Genomic DNA, 15,569 nt, shown 5'->3' on the forward strand with positions numbered 1-15,569 from the left:
GGGAGAGGCGCGACATCTTGCAAGCTACCTATATTATTAGTGGGGGGGGGGAGATGGCTGAAGTGGTTAGAGCGCCAATTTACTGGTCGGAAGGTTCGTGGTTCGAAACCGGCCTCTGCCTCTCGACTTCCTCTGTCTAGGCTGGGGCAACCTAGCGCTTCCTTCGGATGGCATGGCAGCTAGACAGCGAAAGGGTGTTACAGCTGAACCATTATTATTTATTTTTATTAGATTATTGGTGGGAAATCTAAAACGCGTACGAAGAAATCGATCAAATACATTAGGGATTCACATAATTTGCTAAAAATGTGACGGAGTTTTCGTTGGAGTTTGAAACAGTTCTGGTTAGATTGGATGTTAAGTTGACGTATACCAAATTCCCTAGAGTGGACCTTTTGGCAGCATCCGAATGGCTGTTACGGAGAGATATACCAATATAAGAACAGATTGAGCTGCCCCTAGGTGATATAGCTGAAGGCATGAAAGTGAACTTGAATTTCGACCACTACGTTCCCGACTTAGTTATGTACTCCTAAGAACGAGGTCTAGCATAGGGATCCCCAATATCCCAGGTTTGGCAAGTATTTACGTAGATTTCAAGCGGAAGACTGGTTTAGTTGAGGTCACAAACAGACTTCAGGAGAGCGGAAGTTGACACTGCACTGTGCCGGTCAATGACGGCCTGGTATACAAGTTGACACTACGAACGTGAACAGTTGAGGTTTGTCGCACACATTTGCTTACCCTTTTGTAAACAGTACTGTAGAAGTAAGAACCCAATTCTTCCTTCTGATATTCGGGATCGTCGAAACCACGCGTCACTCAAAGTTCCGTATCGGAAATCTCAACACCCACCAAGACACCTCAAGATTGCTCTCAGGACTTTCTGAGAATTCCATCCAGCGAATAACTTTGATACATATTTGTATGTATTTGGAGGTCAGGCGTGGCCATAAGTGTTCCAGGATTCTCCATCTTTGAAACACACAAGTATCAGAAAGGACGCTGGCTGGCAAGATTGCGCATGAACCACAGAGGTCATATGCAAGGTACGAATGCAAGCGATGTTATCAGTTGATAAAAACCAACCACGAGAGGAGATACTTCAACTCAACTGATATGAACCAGAAAAGCCAAACCATTAAATCCCGGCCCTAGCCCTTCGGTGCAACCCTTTCCCGCCCACACTTACTGATAAAAAAGACGGAAAATTCACCTTAGCGGACACTCAGCACTGATGAAGTATGCAGTGAGATATCCTAATGGTTGGTTCTGTGTATGCTTTAAAATTCAACCAACCTCGTAACGTAGTCCCTTGGCCAGAGGAGTCTTTTGTGAAAAATGCGAAACGCTGCCCAGCCTTAAACCAATCGAATGTTCTTGAAGCTTTTCTGGAATGCTAATTTCACCAACACTTCATTCGTTGACAAGTAGCCCATCGTATTGTTGCTGAAGTGTGCGCATAACATTCACTCTATGCTGTATGAAGATCTAGTGATTGTAGTCTATACCAGTTTTGACGACGAACTTCAAAACAAGGTCAGCCATTGCATGCATGAGGTGATACACCACTTCGACTTTTTCGGTCAGTAGATAAATTTATTACCAGAAAGCTTCAAAAAGAATCAGTAGGTAATCTGTAAACAAGCCGGATGATACATGAAATGAAGAGTCTATTACGTCAATGCTGCCACGGTCATGATGCCAATACAGTCCACCTCTGTTGAATGTTTAGGGAGGGTATCAGTGAAAGGGTTAACAAAATTTACATACTACAGCTTAACATCACGCAAATAACTGGTTTGTCGTATTGTCCGACCAGCGAACTTTGTTTATTTACATTAAAACGGAAGCATTCCAACCACAAGCTGCAGTTATAGGAATGTGACAAGTACGTAAACAACGGTTCTGATAGAGAAAGACAGTCGAGAGGATTCAAACGCACCACAAAGTAAGGCGTTCTGCTTTTCGGACATACGGGTGAACAAACCAATAAGCCATTCCATATCGTGACCATGAAACGTCAGCCTGGACTTAATGAGCTATTACCAGCAAACTTATACGAGCCCTAGTTAGACCACGCTGCTCCAGTCCAGCTAGGTGAATAGACTCATTCGGCTGTGGAGGTGATCCGTAAATTCAGACAGCAAGGGAGAGTAGAGACGGCTAGACAGCCTGTGGCTATAGCCAAATTCCTATTTCTGTGTCGGTATGGGAAGCGCGACTCATAATTAGCCAGTTAGAATAAAGTACGCTGTGTGACAACCAGTCAGAAATCTGTCCCCTATGTTCCATCACATGTGGCCGAACCGAATCACGTCAGCAGTTTTCGATATCACGGCGCCATTTGCGAAAATGTTTGGTTCTTTGGGAAACCGAAGGGTCTCCACTCGGCTTAGGATGGCCACAGCGGCTAGCGAGACACTCTGAAACGAAACGGGTGGATCCACTTGCCGGCTCCGATTAATTTGACTTTGTATTCGCAGTAAGCAACTATTTTGAACTTTACTGGCATGGCCATATAAGACTTCTCGTGGAATACTGATGGAGTCTATAATGGAGATAGGTTTCTCAGGTATGGTTACCATTGATGCAACTTTCATGTTTACTGGCATCTACGCGACGCCAATTGCACTCAGTGTTTCCACACAAATGCCAGAAACCGCGTTAAATTAAGCAGCACTGAGCACGGTTTATTCTTTCTTTTTTCAGTTCCATCGCATAACAAAACCTATCATAAAAATGATTCGGTAGTATACCCAGCTTACAATTAGACTAATGGGCATTATCAGCTACTTCTTTGTGCCTCAGAGTTCGGGTGGTTGATCAATCTATCTGTGGAATTCCATTTAATGAGACTCTATTATGGAGGCCTTTTCATTTCACAGTTCACAATGAATTGGATTCGACGTGCCGAAGAGAAGAAATCAGCCCCTGGTTGTAGATGGGCTGAAAGGACTCCACCACATACGTATCTAACCCCGAAGAATGCGAAGAAATATTAGTAATTCACAAAATACATTCGAGAAAAGCCTATTTTTTTTACCTAGCTAGCTCCTAGACCATGTGGTTGTTTCTTCACCGAGACCTTGCTTTGGAAGTGAAGCGCAGTACCATGACCATGGACTTTCATCTGAACTGAGTGTGGTTAAACGTAGGGCGATTCTTTCCACCAATCTCGTATAAATGGTTAGACGTTCACCTAATTCAACCACCCCTTCGTTGGCAGTGCGCACTTCTGACAGTCGAGACGACAGTTACACAGTCACACAAGAGAGATTGCATTTCGGTGGGTGCACGGTAGGCCTCACCAAGTGGTTATCGCAGGTCATATGAACGCATTGAAAACAGAAACCTACACTAGAAACACTAGAAGCGACAAGCTCAGACATCGTCTCACTACCAAACAAAAAGTGCTTCCAAAGTGTATAAATACTGACCTCCTCAGTCACCCTGAACACTAGAGAACATCTTCCGAAGCTACAACCACAAGACTGGACGCCAACAGACCTAGCCAACCTGAAAATCACCAGATTCTGGCAAAAGACCGATGAATATCGTTGAAGACTTCTTCAGACCAGAAAAAAATATACAGAGCCGCTAGACTACTGGACGTCGGTAGATAACATGACTTTATCCGGAACAACAACGGAAGCCTGCCTCAGCAGAGCAGATAATCGTCATCATCACACAAGATCCACCCAGGGGGATCGCATCTCATATCGATTGGATATGATATCCAGTATGAAATCCGCATCCAGTGGGTGGATGGGAGCTTTTAGCCGGCCTTCATACCTCACACAAACCAAGTCAATGAACATTTCGCCACTGGACGTGAGCTTGAGATAGCTCAGTGGTTAAGGCGGGAATTTAACCATCGGAAGATCCGTCGTTCGAACCCAACCTTTGCTGTCGACAGCTCGTGCCTATGCCTGGGGGACCTGAAAGTATCCCAATCCCAGTGCTTCCGTCGTGTGACAAGCAGGCACCGAATGGGTGCTAAGGGTGAACAATTTTATGCGATTTTTGACATGACATCAGATGTACTGCTGGATGAGATCCTCCAAGCAACTATATAACCAGGCCCAGGGCTCCAAACAAACCGAAACTCAAAAACGAACAATAAAAAGTGCGAGGAACTAAGTAAACTCATGATTACCATAATCGAAGAAGGGAACCTCTCGCTCCCTCCCTCTAAAGAAGGCGAACTGGAGCTGAAGCCTAAAAATACCTCCTATTCGCACCTCTCGAGCTAGTCCAGACTTTTACCCAATATCGAGAGCGGAACCACCTTCACGGGACTAGCACAAATGCGACGAATCGGCCTGTGATAACTATCATATGCTGGTCGGATCAATGTGACGGCTAAAATATTTGTCCATTTTGCTGAAATTTTCTTCCAAGTAATGGGCAAAATCAGAGAACCAAGAATGGCGGTTTCCATCCTAAGAAAGGTTGTTGCGCTTAGAACATCGGTACAAATGTCAACATGCCAAGCATGCCCATCGATATTCGCGCCGCGTTTAATTGTGTTAATCGCAGATCACTATGGTCCCTTTTTCTAGCTGATGAAATAGCCAAGAGGCTCCTAATCCAAATGACGTATACTACCCACCAGTGAAAGCTTATGTGCGGGTGTCCGGGGGAGAAAACCCCTCTGACTTTGATGGTATGTACATTCGGTTTACGACAATGCTGCTTGTATCACCGCTGCTCCTCAACCTCGCAATCGACTGGCTACATGAGCGGGCGACTTTTGGGTCCTCAAACTTAGATGGAGGACTTGGAATACACCGATGACATCGTCTTGTGCGACAAGCTGGATGAAATGCACTGCACGTCAGACGATCTGGTTCACTACGCGGTACTTGCAAGACTAAAAATCAGCATTTGGTGGATTAAGATTTCTCCCGCTGTCTGGGGGAGCAGATATAACAAATCACTGCATTAAATACCCATAATCATCATCCCACTCAAGGGAGAAGCAAAACCTCAAAATCAGATCAGCAACGCCAGATTTGCTTTCAGGCAGCCAAACCTATAGTAAAGAGCAGTTGAAACTAGTGTGCGAGCAAAAGTTTAAGTGTTCAACGTAGTGGTCCATTCAGCCATAATTTAGGCTTGGAATGAATGCTGGAGAAACAGATTGGGAACTGTCGCTTCAGAGGTATGGATGCTATGAAAGTTGGTGTAAGGCTGGGCTTTTCCGTGAATTGAATTGATTCTTGCTCAGTTGACGTCAGAGATTAAACGCCGTATGTTGGGGTGGTAATTCGCTCTGGTCAGAACAGATTCTATGAAGATCCTGACAGGAGCATGACAAATCATCCGAAATGGGTTACCATGAGCAGGTGATCCTTGTTGAGGGCGTTTTTGAATGAACAGAACTATTGATAGTAGATTCGAACATACCAACACAAGCACATCCACATCAACATCCGTGAGGGCTTTAACTCGTTCCATATCGCCCTTGTGAGTGGAAACTGCAGCCCCGACAAGTAGTTGTTGTCTTCAAAAGAAATTGCGGGCGAAAATAAAAGAGGGGTTGTATGATACGACAAGTAAAAAGTCGACGAATGAATTGGTAGCTAAACGACTAAGAAACAAACCCTATATCGGTATAAAGGCACTATTTAACTTTCCACAAAAACAGGGATACATGGAGAGAATTACTGTTTCAGTTCACAGAAAGTAAGAGTATCTCTTCACATTATAAATGGGGCATCCTCAATTTCCAACTCCGCATTCTTATTTTTTCACCTTTTCATGCTCCAAAACAGGACTTGTGAACAAATGCAACTCGTCTGCTTATCGTGGTCGGTGACCACATTTTCGTTCCCAACATACAACGACTGTGCATCTTTATTCTGAAGATGAGTTTGAAGCTTAATATTGGCTCAGTGGTAGCCACTGAGGAGATCCGGTAATGTATATCACAGCTCAGCTTTCACCAGATACAAGGTTGAACAAACCTCATGGCCGGATGGAAGGAGTAATGAGAAGAATAGATTCGTATTGGACTGTTCTTGTAGTGAACGGTATAAAATCGGGCGAGTTTTGCATCATCAAACCGGATCAGCCGATTGGAGCTTACACAACCAATTGACATTTTCTGAAAGGCTTCTCAAAATCTGATAAAGTTAAACTTAACAAAGAGATACAACAACAGGGTACGAAAACTCCATTGATTTGCCGATTCCCAGGCATATGCTGAACAGCACTCGACTGCAGGTGAGCTCACATCATCATCATCATCATTGTCAGCTGTAATAACCGCGTACTCGTCGTACTGTGGTTGTAGGTGACGCAGTTTCGTTCACCGATGGTTTGGGGAGGGGGGGCAAGTAGCTGCGCGTTGCAAGCGGGAGCTGATAAATTGGTGCATAAATCCAGCACTGTCAGTGGGCTGTCAAATGAGGGGGTTGGAAAAGGAACTATGCATTGAAGGCAATAGCTTTGATGCACGAGTGCCATTGAGGGCGCGACTGGGCCATATCTGATAATGTCTCTAGCCATTGATGTGGCCCGTCTCGGGGTCCCCATCCAGGAAGACGGCGATTACCAGCGCAGCTGAGTTTGCTGGTAATTGCTTTCATACTTCGCTGCCAAGTCATTGAGCGCCTCTGGCTCTCTTCCACCCTTCACGTGGTTGGGCGAAAAGAGCCCTTCGAGGAAGTCGGTCGACTGGCATACGCAGCACGTGGCCAAGCCAGCGCAACCTATTGAGTGTGATCAGTTCATCTATCGAGGGTGAGTTATTTCTCCCGAATACCATTCGACGTACTCCAGAATTGCTGATCCGGTGCTTCCACCAGATTCGGGCAATGCTCCGAAGACACCAAAAGAACACGATTCAACTAATTGCGAATGTATGAAGACCATAATTATGTCTTGTTTTCATTCGGCTCTCTGTCCATATTCAATGGGTTTTAATGTGTAAATATTGTGATGACCGGGGTACAAAATGTAGAGCAATAGCGTACGGCTTAAAGCATTGTGCAAAGAACCATAATTGCTCAGAGGCACAGTGAATACAGCAACTTCAGATTGCGCCACCTATGTAAAAATCATGCGCAGCTCTTTGTCCATTTCAGAGGAAGGACACGCCCATGATGTCTACATCAGATAAATAGTCACCGTTGCATGTCTGTGATTGCATGCATTGTATGCTCGAATAGATATGCACCGAACGAACAGACCACGCCCAAGTAAAAGCACTGTTAAAACATTTTCTCTTACCTAACAGTACGTCCTCTTCACGCCCATCTGTAGACCAAGTGCTGGGCAGTGGGGGACACAAGTAACTCTCTGAAGAGGACTCGGTCTTCTTGACCACAGTCAAGTTAGAGAGGTCTACCGGTGTTACTATTATCCAAGGGTTATAAGGAACTGTAAAGATTAGAGTTGCGATTAATCAACTACGATAGGTATTTTGTATGGACAACCAGCTGATCGGTAGACTACAAGATAACGGCTGTGCATCAGGTGGAACGTATCATTCGACCGAGGTAAACTGACTGCTCGTACAGGACATTTCTGGTAGCATAAGACTGGATTCCGAAGGCTTGTTGCAACGGTTTCCACCGTGGCCAGGCAGTGCTTTTAGACCGACTCCAGCAATTTGTGAGGTACATGAATAGGTACATGGATAACGTTGACAACTGTCCGTGTTGACCAAGTGTGAGAAGACGGAACTTTTTATGGATCCCTAACTCCGCTGGCAATCAAAAGAAGGAATAAGCTCCAATGGTCTTTTCTTAAGTTGCCTGGTCGTTCGCCTATCCCATTGCACCGTATCTTTGAATTTCAAGTGGGGGGCTTCAATGAAGGTAACCTGGATCGAAATGTTTCTGCTACAAACGTAAGCCACTCAGATCAATAACACCAATGATTGATCAAATCTGCCAATAAGCGACCTTTAAAGAAGTGATAATGAAATAAGCCTGTTTTTTACCATCATGATGACAGAGTGCACTATTGTAGCACATCTTCATTGATAGAGAGTTCGGGATATGAGTTAATTCGAAACATACTTTCCAGGAATGAAATAAGCCTGTTTTTTACCATCATGCTGTCAGAGTGCACTATTGTAGCACATCTTCCTTGATAGAAAGTTCGGGATATCAGTTAATTCGAAACATACTTTCCAGAGTTTCGGCAGAGCGAATTCGACCTATTCCATTCGTGAGACTATGGATAAGATTTCGCTTTCATCTTAAGGGTAGGCCGAAGTTTATTTAAGGGTCAGTCCAGACGAGTTTTCTACAAACCATCCTACAGTAAAGCAAGGTTTGTGGTCCTTTGAATGTTGCACTCCACGACGACGTCGATCACAAAAGGAGAAAACGAACAAAAATGCTGAAGCCCACTAGTTGCATCCTACAGTAAAGCAAGGTTTGTGGTCCCTTGAATGTTGCACTCCATGACCACGTCGATCACAAAAGGAGAAAACGGACAAAAATACTGAAGCCCACTAGTTATCACGATGCTTCTAGGCAGTTCACTGTGCACCTTAAGCCGACACAAAGGACGTTCACAAACTTCAAGGATCTCTCTCCCTCTTGCCAATAATATTTGGGACAGTCGATCAATCTACAGAGTGCAAGGACCGTTGAAAAAATGAGTTGAAAAAAGCCGCGATTGTTGGTCGCTGGTATACGTAGCACTGTTCAAGCATTTAACGTAATGTAAAGATATGGTCAAAGTACCCTCCGTCAGGTCGAAATCCAGTCTAAGAGCTCATCTGGTCGGGCAGCCCGATGACTCTTCAAGGATTATTAGCACTTAATCGACTGAGGGGATATATATTTACAGAGTATGGTTTAAAACGAGCGGGTCGAATGATTGACGTGTGCACAGGGGTACAGGGTCAGCTAAACTGTTGTTAAAAATATCCCAAGCAGAAATCCAAACAGTGGTCTTTATCATATATCAGGCTTCCAATATTATCCTCTAGGTCCTGGAACAGCTTCCATGAATGCCCAGCTACGCTGTCTTCTTCCATTTCTTGAACATCTTGATGCCACCACGCCTCTTCATCCATACAGAGGCTATGCTTATTTTAAACGTTAAATAACTTCATTTCGTGCATTGAAAGGAGTCTGACAGCTAAACAGCTTGAGAACTAGTGTGACAGATGTTAGGAAAATTGACCAGTAGATCGCGAAGGACCGAGAGGTTGCATTTTATCGTCAACATAATTACTGGTATGGATAAGTGGACAACTAGTCAAGTTACAGAGCTTGAATCAAGGAGAGCATTGAATGATAAAGGTTCACCTACTGTATTGGTTCCATAACAATTGACTACGCAGGGCAACATCTTTTCACTTACGCGGTATCTTTCGAAGCATGTGGATAGGCTGACGCCTTCTTCAAATCCGTCCGACATATCAATGCCACTAACTCGCGCCGCTCATTAATTATCGGTAGCTTCCCTGTAGTGACAGAAAGATATGTATGTGCAGAAGCAGAAGAGAGCAAAATCTACCATAACGGCCTTCTCTGTGTCCAGATGCTTGCGTATAAATTTGATGAGACTCGTCATACAATAGGCCCTCTTTATAGAAGACAGTTCGCAAGCACTAAAACAGGTTCCCAATTCAAGTTTACCCGAAATCGAGATCGAGTAAGACTGTCTTGTTTTCCGGTATGTTTTCAAAATAAAACGGCAAAAATCTTGAAAAATTGTTCAGACTTAGCTGCAGATTAGACAACCACCCATACATGTTCTTCGCTGAGCACGCCCATGTTTATTCAACCCTTGTTGCTCAATTTTCCGTTTGGAAGAGGATAATATAACTGGGAACTGTCTAATGTCACATGCAGAAGCAACCTCCTGGTAGCTTTGACAGGTTGCATAACCTTGCTCGGCGGAAGGAAGAGGTCCGTAGAAAAAAACAGTAAGATCACCCTACTGTAGTGGCACAAGTTGAACGGACAAACAGGATGAGTAGAATATCTCACGCTAGCGAATGGAGATCAAGATCACATACGAAACTGCTGTTTCGTTTTACTCGGCTTTACTCCAAGGAGACAGTGTTTCTAGCAGCACAATTAGATGTTTTTTGTGATTGCAGTCATATCGTCGAATATGAATGAACGACAAGTTATTTTCGGCGAGTTGTTTGTGTGTCAAAATGTTTCTTAGACGAACTACACATTCAGGGACAGCTTCACCCAGTTGAGATGGACTTACGATTCCAAAATTATCGTTCTAAGAAAACTGTTTTTACGCTTGTTAGTCAGAATGGCATTTGGGACCGATCGGAGGGACGTCGTATGAAACTTGACATAGAATTCAATCACCAATGTTCGGCTTTGCTTGCTGTTGACGCCACTATTCCCGAAAATTCACCTGGTTTCCGGTGCACTCGTGTTTGTCAGGAAAACGATATACTTATTTCAATAAACTGGCTTAGCCAGGAAAAGTGCTCGTGAGCATGTATCGTGAAGTAATTCGATCAAGTGCAAATGCGCATGGCAAGGCAATATGGGAAATATTGGATTGGCCTTGAAGTTGCGATACAGACCACCAGGCATGCATCCACTTCCGAGTAATACAGAGGTTGCGCCGTCCACTAGATTGACCTTTCAGCAATCCGGCTGTACATTTACGGTGTGCAACCACTTCGTATAATTTACAACCAGGTCCCGTGAAAAATCCGTTTATATTAATATTAATATTATTAGTGGTAGTAGTGGTAGTAGCAATGGCAGTAGTCATGCAATGCCAGTGTGCACATACTTCCCCTTCGCCAGTTTCACACAACAACTCATCCCTCATGGTGCATATACTACGCTTAGCTTGAATTGACAGTTGGATATTGACACAGAGTTAGAGAACCTCGACAAACACAGGCATTGGCCAAAAAGGAGAAAATGGAACTTTCTCAATCATCGCCTGTGGTTGTTTGACAGCACAATAGGTCATACGTTTTTGTTGCTTACCTCGCTTGCTTTTCTGTAATATGTTGTTCGCCTCTGGAAGCGTCACTCCTGCGTTTGCCGTCGTCAGTTCGTCGAAGGGCGTCATAAACTGAAGCAACACAAAAAGAACAATAAAACAGTTGATATCAGAAGCCGCCAGCAGCAAAATTCAACCGATTAGTCATAGGAGAGTATCCCTTACTTAGTGCACTACTCCCACAACCGAAAAAGCAGTTATCCATTTTGAAGACGTCACAAAGTTGGAAATTTGTTCGCCTGAGATTTAATAGGGGATTCCCGCAGAAGAAACCAGATATTCCACCACTCACGGGGGCTTGTCCTTCTACTCTAGTCACTATAGCAGAGGCAGGGGCAAGCCATCTCTTTCAAACAGTTCATCACTCAGTCGTGGGTTGGAAATGTTTCTGCTCTAAATACTTTGTTGACATATTTGGTCAAGATAAAATGATGAAAACGATAAATTAGTTCATCTTTCTTGTCACGTCTTTAGAAATAGAAACGAGTATGAAAGAGAACAGTACAAATTCTAATGTGTGAATGCTCACCAAACGTAACTTTACTCGGATTTAGGTAAAGGGAAAGTAGTTGAATTACAGTGTGACAGGGTTCAACAGGCATGAAGATGAGGCTTCTGGGCGCTCATTAGCAAATATGTGAGCGAGCTATGTGATAGGTTAGGAATATCTTGCTCGATCCGAGAATGAGGCTTCTGGGCGCTCATTAGCAAATATGTGAGCGAGCTACTGTGATAGCTAGGAATATCTTGCTGCGATCCGAGACCATTCAGGTTGAGAATCAAATGGGAAATTTGGTGGCACAGACTCCCTCCTGCAAAACAACTGCACCCAGCCTGAAAACCTGGATCGAAAGCGAGAAAGTCTCTGGTTCGTGAATGGTTGGTTTATTCTTTACGAGGAAACATCACATTAAAAATCCACTACATCATTGACCAGCCTTCTCATTCAACGACAGACGATACATCCCTCCGCACATAAGTGGGACTGGAGTGAGTCTAGCCTAGATTGTTCATTTAGCCCAGGATGTTTACGCGGTAACATTGGTCGGAACATAACATAGTTGCAACGCACATCAATAGTAATGAATGTGGGGCAAAAAATGAACCCAAAGTAGTTCAGCACAAAAAGTGTCAGACATGCTGCTGACCATCTAGCCTCCTAATTGGAAAAATACCTATCACACACATCAAGTAGATGCTTCAATACATCCCAAAAGTGCCTACTCGACCTGATATCGTTTATTCAGGGAACGTTCATCAAAACTATCAGTATGTTTGTGTTCCACCTTGTATCGTACGTAGTATGACCTAGAAGCCCTCGATTAGAGGCTTGACGCTTCTGCCTCCCACCTCGTGCTCACAGAAGCCGACATCCTTGTGGTGACCACTGTTGCTTGTCCAGACTGCTCGAACCCACTCCACACACCCACACACCTGGGATTTATCTACATGCATTGTCATCCCGATTTCCCCACAGAAAGTAGCACTTTCCGCCGTTAACGTGATTGCATGCATATCTTGATTATATGGCCAAGCGACATTGGCGACTAAAAGCTTTCATGCATATAATGCCAACGTAGCGGATCCAGACACCTGTGGAAATGCTTTATTCTCCAGTCAGCTTATTAAGGACGATGTTCCATTGCCATTGTTACATTACCAAAATTGTAATAACCTTGTAACGTGTTCTAATGTCCGCTAACAAGGAAAAAAGAAGAGCATACATCACAAACCTGTGTTACTGGTGTATCCATTAAAGAAGGATCGACAAAATCCACGTCACGCAGAGTTACGAGGCCCAACAAGCGACCACCGACAGAACCGGTATCAGTAACCGGGAAGCCACTAAATCCATGCTTAGTTTTGTTCTGTATCAGTTCGTTCACAGTGCAATCAGGGGAAATCACGACCGGAGATAAAATGAATCCCTGTCGGTATCTCTGCAAAGGATAAGATACATTATCCGCAATCAACCAAATGAGGATGCCAGATGTTGTTGGCATATTGATTCAGAAAGCAAAAGGTGTCCATAGGTTGGACAAGATAACTGGTACTACGGGTATGGTAATTACTCATCATATAGACTGATCAGCAGAGAATCTAGTGCTCTTTGGAGTACATGATCAAATTTTTGTACGGGCACAAAGAGAACTTATAAAATGAAGTTTTAACTTAGGTCTGTTCTTGAGGCATCTTGAACATCAAAGGGCAAACGGAATACCCGGTGACGGATCCTCGGGATCAATCCATCCAACTCGTAAGCAGCCTTGCTGCACAAGTACTAATAATTTCGGGCCACACAGGCTATTGTGGTGCACCATTGGAATCTATTTGCTTGTTGCATACAGCAGCGAAAATAGGCCGCTTCGGATACCTGCCATCTTTCTTTAATGGTATATAGTAGCTGCCTTTCTCTTGCATTTATAGCCTACATTTCCAGCTGCATACTTTCAACCAAGGAAATGACCAAGAGCGTGCCACCATTTTGGTCTATCTCTCAGAGTTGTTCTTATTTTCTGTTACAACATTTATTATGTGGACCCTCAAGCAGGTCAGCCAACAACAGGAAGGGCTGTGACCAAGTAGGGAATACACTCACCATATCTTCACATTACATGGTGTTCGAGTAGCATCGTGCATACCAACAACCAATAGTAGTGGTTTCTACTAACCTTAGAGTGGCCTTCGATTCTACGGATGGATTAGCTTTTCTGAGCATTCCAACTGGTGAATGCCATTGAATTTTGTTAATCTTTGTCCCTAATTCCCACACTTCTGATCGCATTAGGGTAGTCAATCAGGTACCAAGATGTTTACTAGGTTTACTAGGGTTTACTAGGGTTGTCCTGTCCTCCTGAGTTCACCTACCACTGATATAATCATGGAGTAGACTCTGAAAGAGACCACGAGGGGTTAGTGGACTCAGATCACGCGGAATTAGGGACCTGATAGACCTTGATAGACCCACTTGTTTTGGTAACTTCGTGAGCCGTGGCATGTGAAGTTGAAGCATGCACTATTGGTGTGCAGTGGATGCTACAGTCGTGAATGACATCCAGCACTATCACATGCAATGGCTTGGCCATGTGTCATGCGTACCGAAACGTCTTCTACCCTGACCAGCGTTGTTCTTTATGTGCCTCTCAGAGTGGGCAACGTGCAACTTGGCAGAAGAATGCGAAATAGGATACAAAGAGTCTAGAAGCTGTTGGTGCACGCGCCTTCCGGGATGAACTTGTCGTGACAACCCAGCTACCTCTGCGCTTGGTAGGAGACACTGCAAGAAACACGCCAATCGACGTCAGTGGAGTTCGTACTGTCAGTTTCTTTTCAGATAGTCTGACTGAGCACTTGAAGATGTAGGCACCTGAAAATGCTTGTGGTACGTTAGTATCGGGTTCGTCCCTCATTCACTCATTTTTCTTATTTTTAGAGCTGTAAACAGTTAAATAAATGTTATGGTTGTGCAGCAGTAGAGCACCGGTGTCAACGATGATATTGCTGTCTCTGGCCAAGCATTCCGTGTTCACCTGACCACCGGTCAAGGCTTGATGTGTCTTATGCATTTTGCACACTAGGCAAGTAGGCCAGTTGACGATGCCACTCGAATTCAGCATCAGGGAAAAATTTCCCATCGAACATACCACTCTGCTGAGTGCTCGACACACCATGGTTAGGAGATATTCCCACGTATACAAAACTTAGGCATTATTGTGCTTCACCCTATGGCTATTGCACAAAAATACATAGTGAATTTATTGATCTTAATAAATTAATGTGAACTGACCTTTACTTTGCGGACCTCCTTGGCCTGGAAACTTATTGGACAGTTGCTGTGAACGATTCCAATTCCACCACGTAACTGTAGTGTGTTTAAACTTTATCTGGAAAGTAACTTACAGCCATGGCAATGGCCATTTTCGATTCCGTAACTGTATCCATCGGAGAGGACACAAAAGGTACCCTCAGTGTGATCTCTTTGGTTAGACGACTAGCCAAGTCGATGTCCTCAGAGTTCATGTTGACAAAGCCAGGCAGTAAAATGATGTCACTTAGCGGACCTGGTCGCTACGTGAAACAACAAGAACCTACTTATAAGTCCGTCCAACAGAATCCGAGAACAGTTCAGCCGCAGAACACCCATCGACCTCATTAATGTCTCCACAAGGAGTAGGCAACGGAACGCAATTCATTATCTGAGAAATAAATAGAGAAAGCAATGAACACTCATCAGATTTTTAGACCTCAGGAACGGCTTTCCAAATTCGAAACAAATTGGCTTGAAAAGCAGTTCCGGGGGAAGGTCATAAAATATTATTTACGTCCAACAGATCTGTATTGAACAGCCACACGAACGATAGTAATTTCCTAATATTTGAGTATGAACTGAAATTCAATTGGCAGCAGCTCCAACAAGGGATATAGCCATCAGCCCAGAAGATCGGGTTTGAACACAACCCTAGAGCTTCGACTGATATATCTAGGCCTGAATAACTTGGAAATTTCCCGAGTCCTAAGCTTTCTTCTGGCTGCATAGCAGCTGTGCATTGGAAGATTGCTGCAGTTGAAGTGTTCTCTTCCATGAAATAAACACTTTATGTGAA

At 44.0% G+C, this 15,569-nt stretch overlaps 1 protein-coding gene across 1 annotated transcript in view; it reads right to left on the reverse strand.

Moving 5' to 3' along the window:
* The window catches only part of T265_06601 (hypothetical protein), a gene marked incomplete at both ends in the record, with an annotated part of 29,584 nt that extends 14,426 nt beyond the window's left edge, over positions 1-15,158 (reverse strand). Inside the window, 7 exons of the mRNA XM_009171905.1 lie at positions 5,413-5,509; positions 9,334-9,436; positions 10,950-11,037; positions 12,699-12,905; positions 14,753-14,827; positions 14,866-15,016; positions 15,058-15,158. Of these exons, the coding sequence (XP_009170169.1) occupies positions 5,413-5,509; positions 9,334-9,436; positions 10,950-11,037; positions 12,699-12,905; positions 14,753-14,827; positions 14,866-15,016; positions 15,058-15,158 (822 nt within the window). The remainder of the gene's footprint in view (positions 1-5,412; positions 5,510-9,333; positions 9,437-10,949; positions 11,038-12,698; positions 12,906-14,752; positions 14,828-14,865; positions 15,017-15,057) is intronic.
* Positions 15,159-15,569: the final 411 nt, after the last annotated feature.

This window comes from Opisthorchis viverrini (assembly GCF_000715545.1).
Source record: "Opisthorchis viverrini unplaced genomic scaffold opera_v5_139, whole genome shotgun sequence".
Classification (NCBI taxonomy): domain Eukaryota; kingdom Metazoa; phylum Platyhelminthes; class Trematoda; order Opisthorchiida; family Opisthorchiidae; genus Opisthorchis; species Opisthorchis viverrini.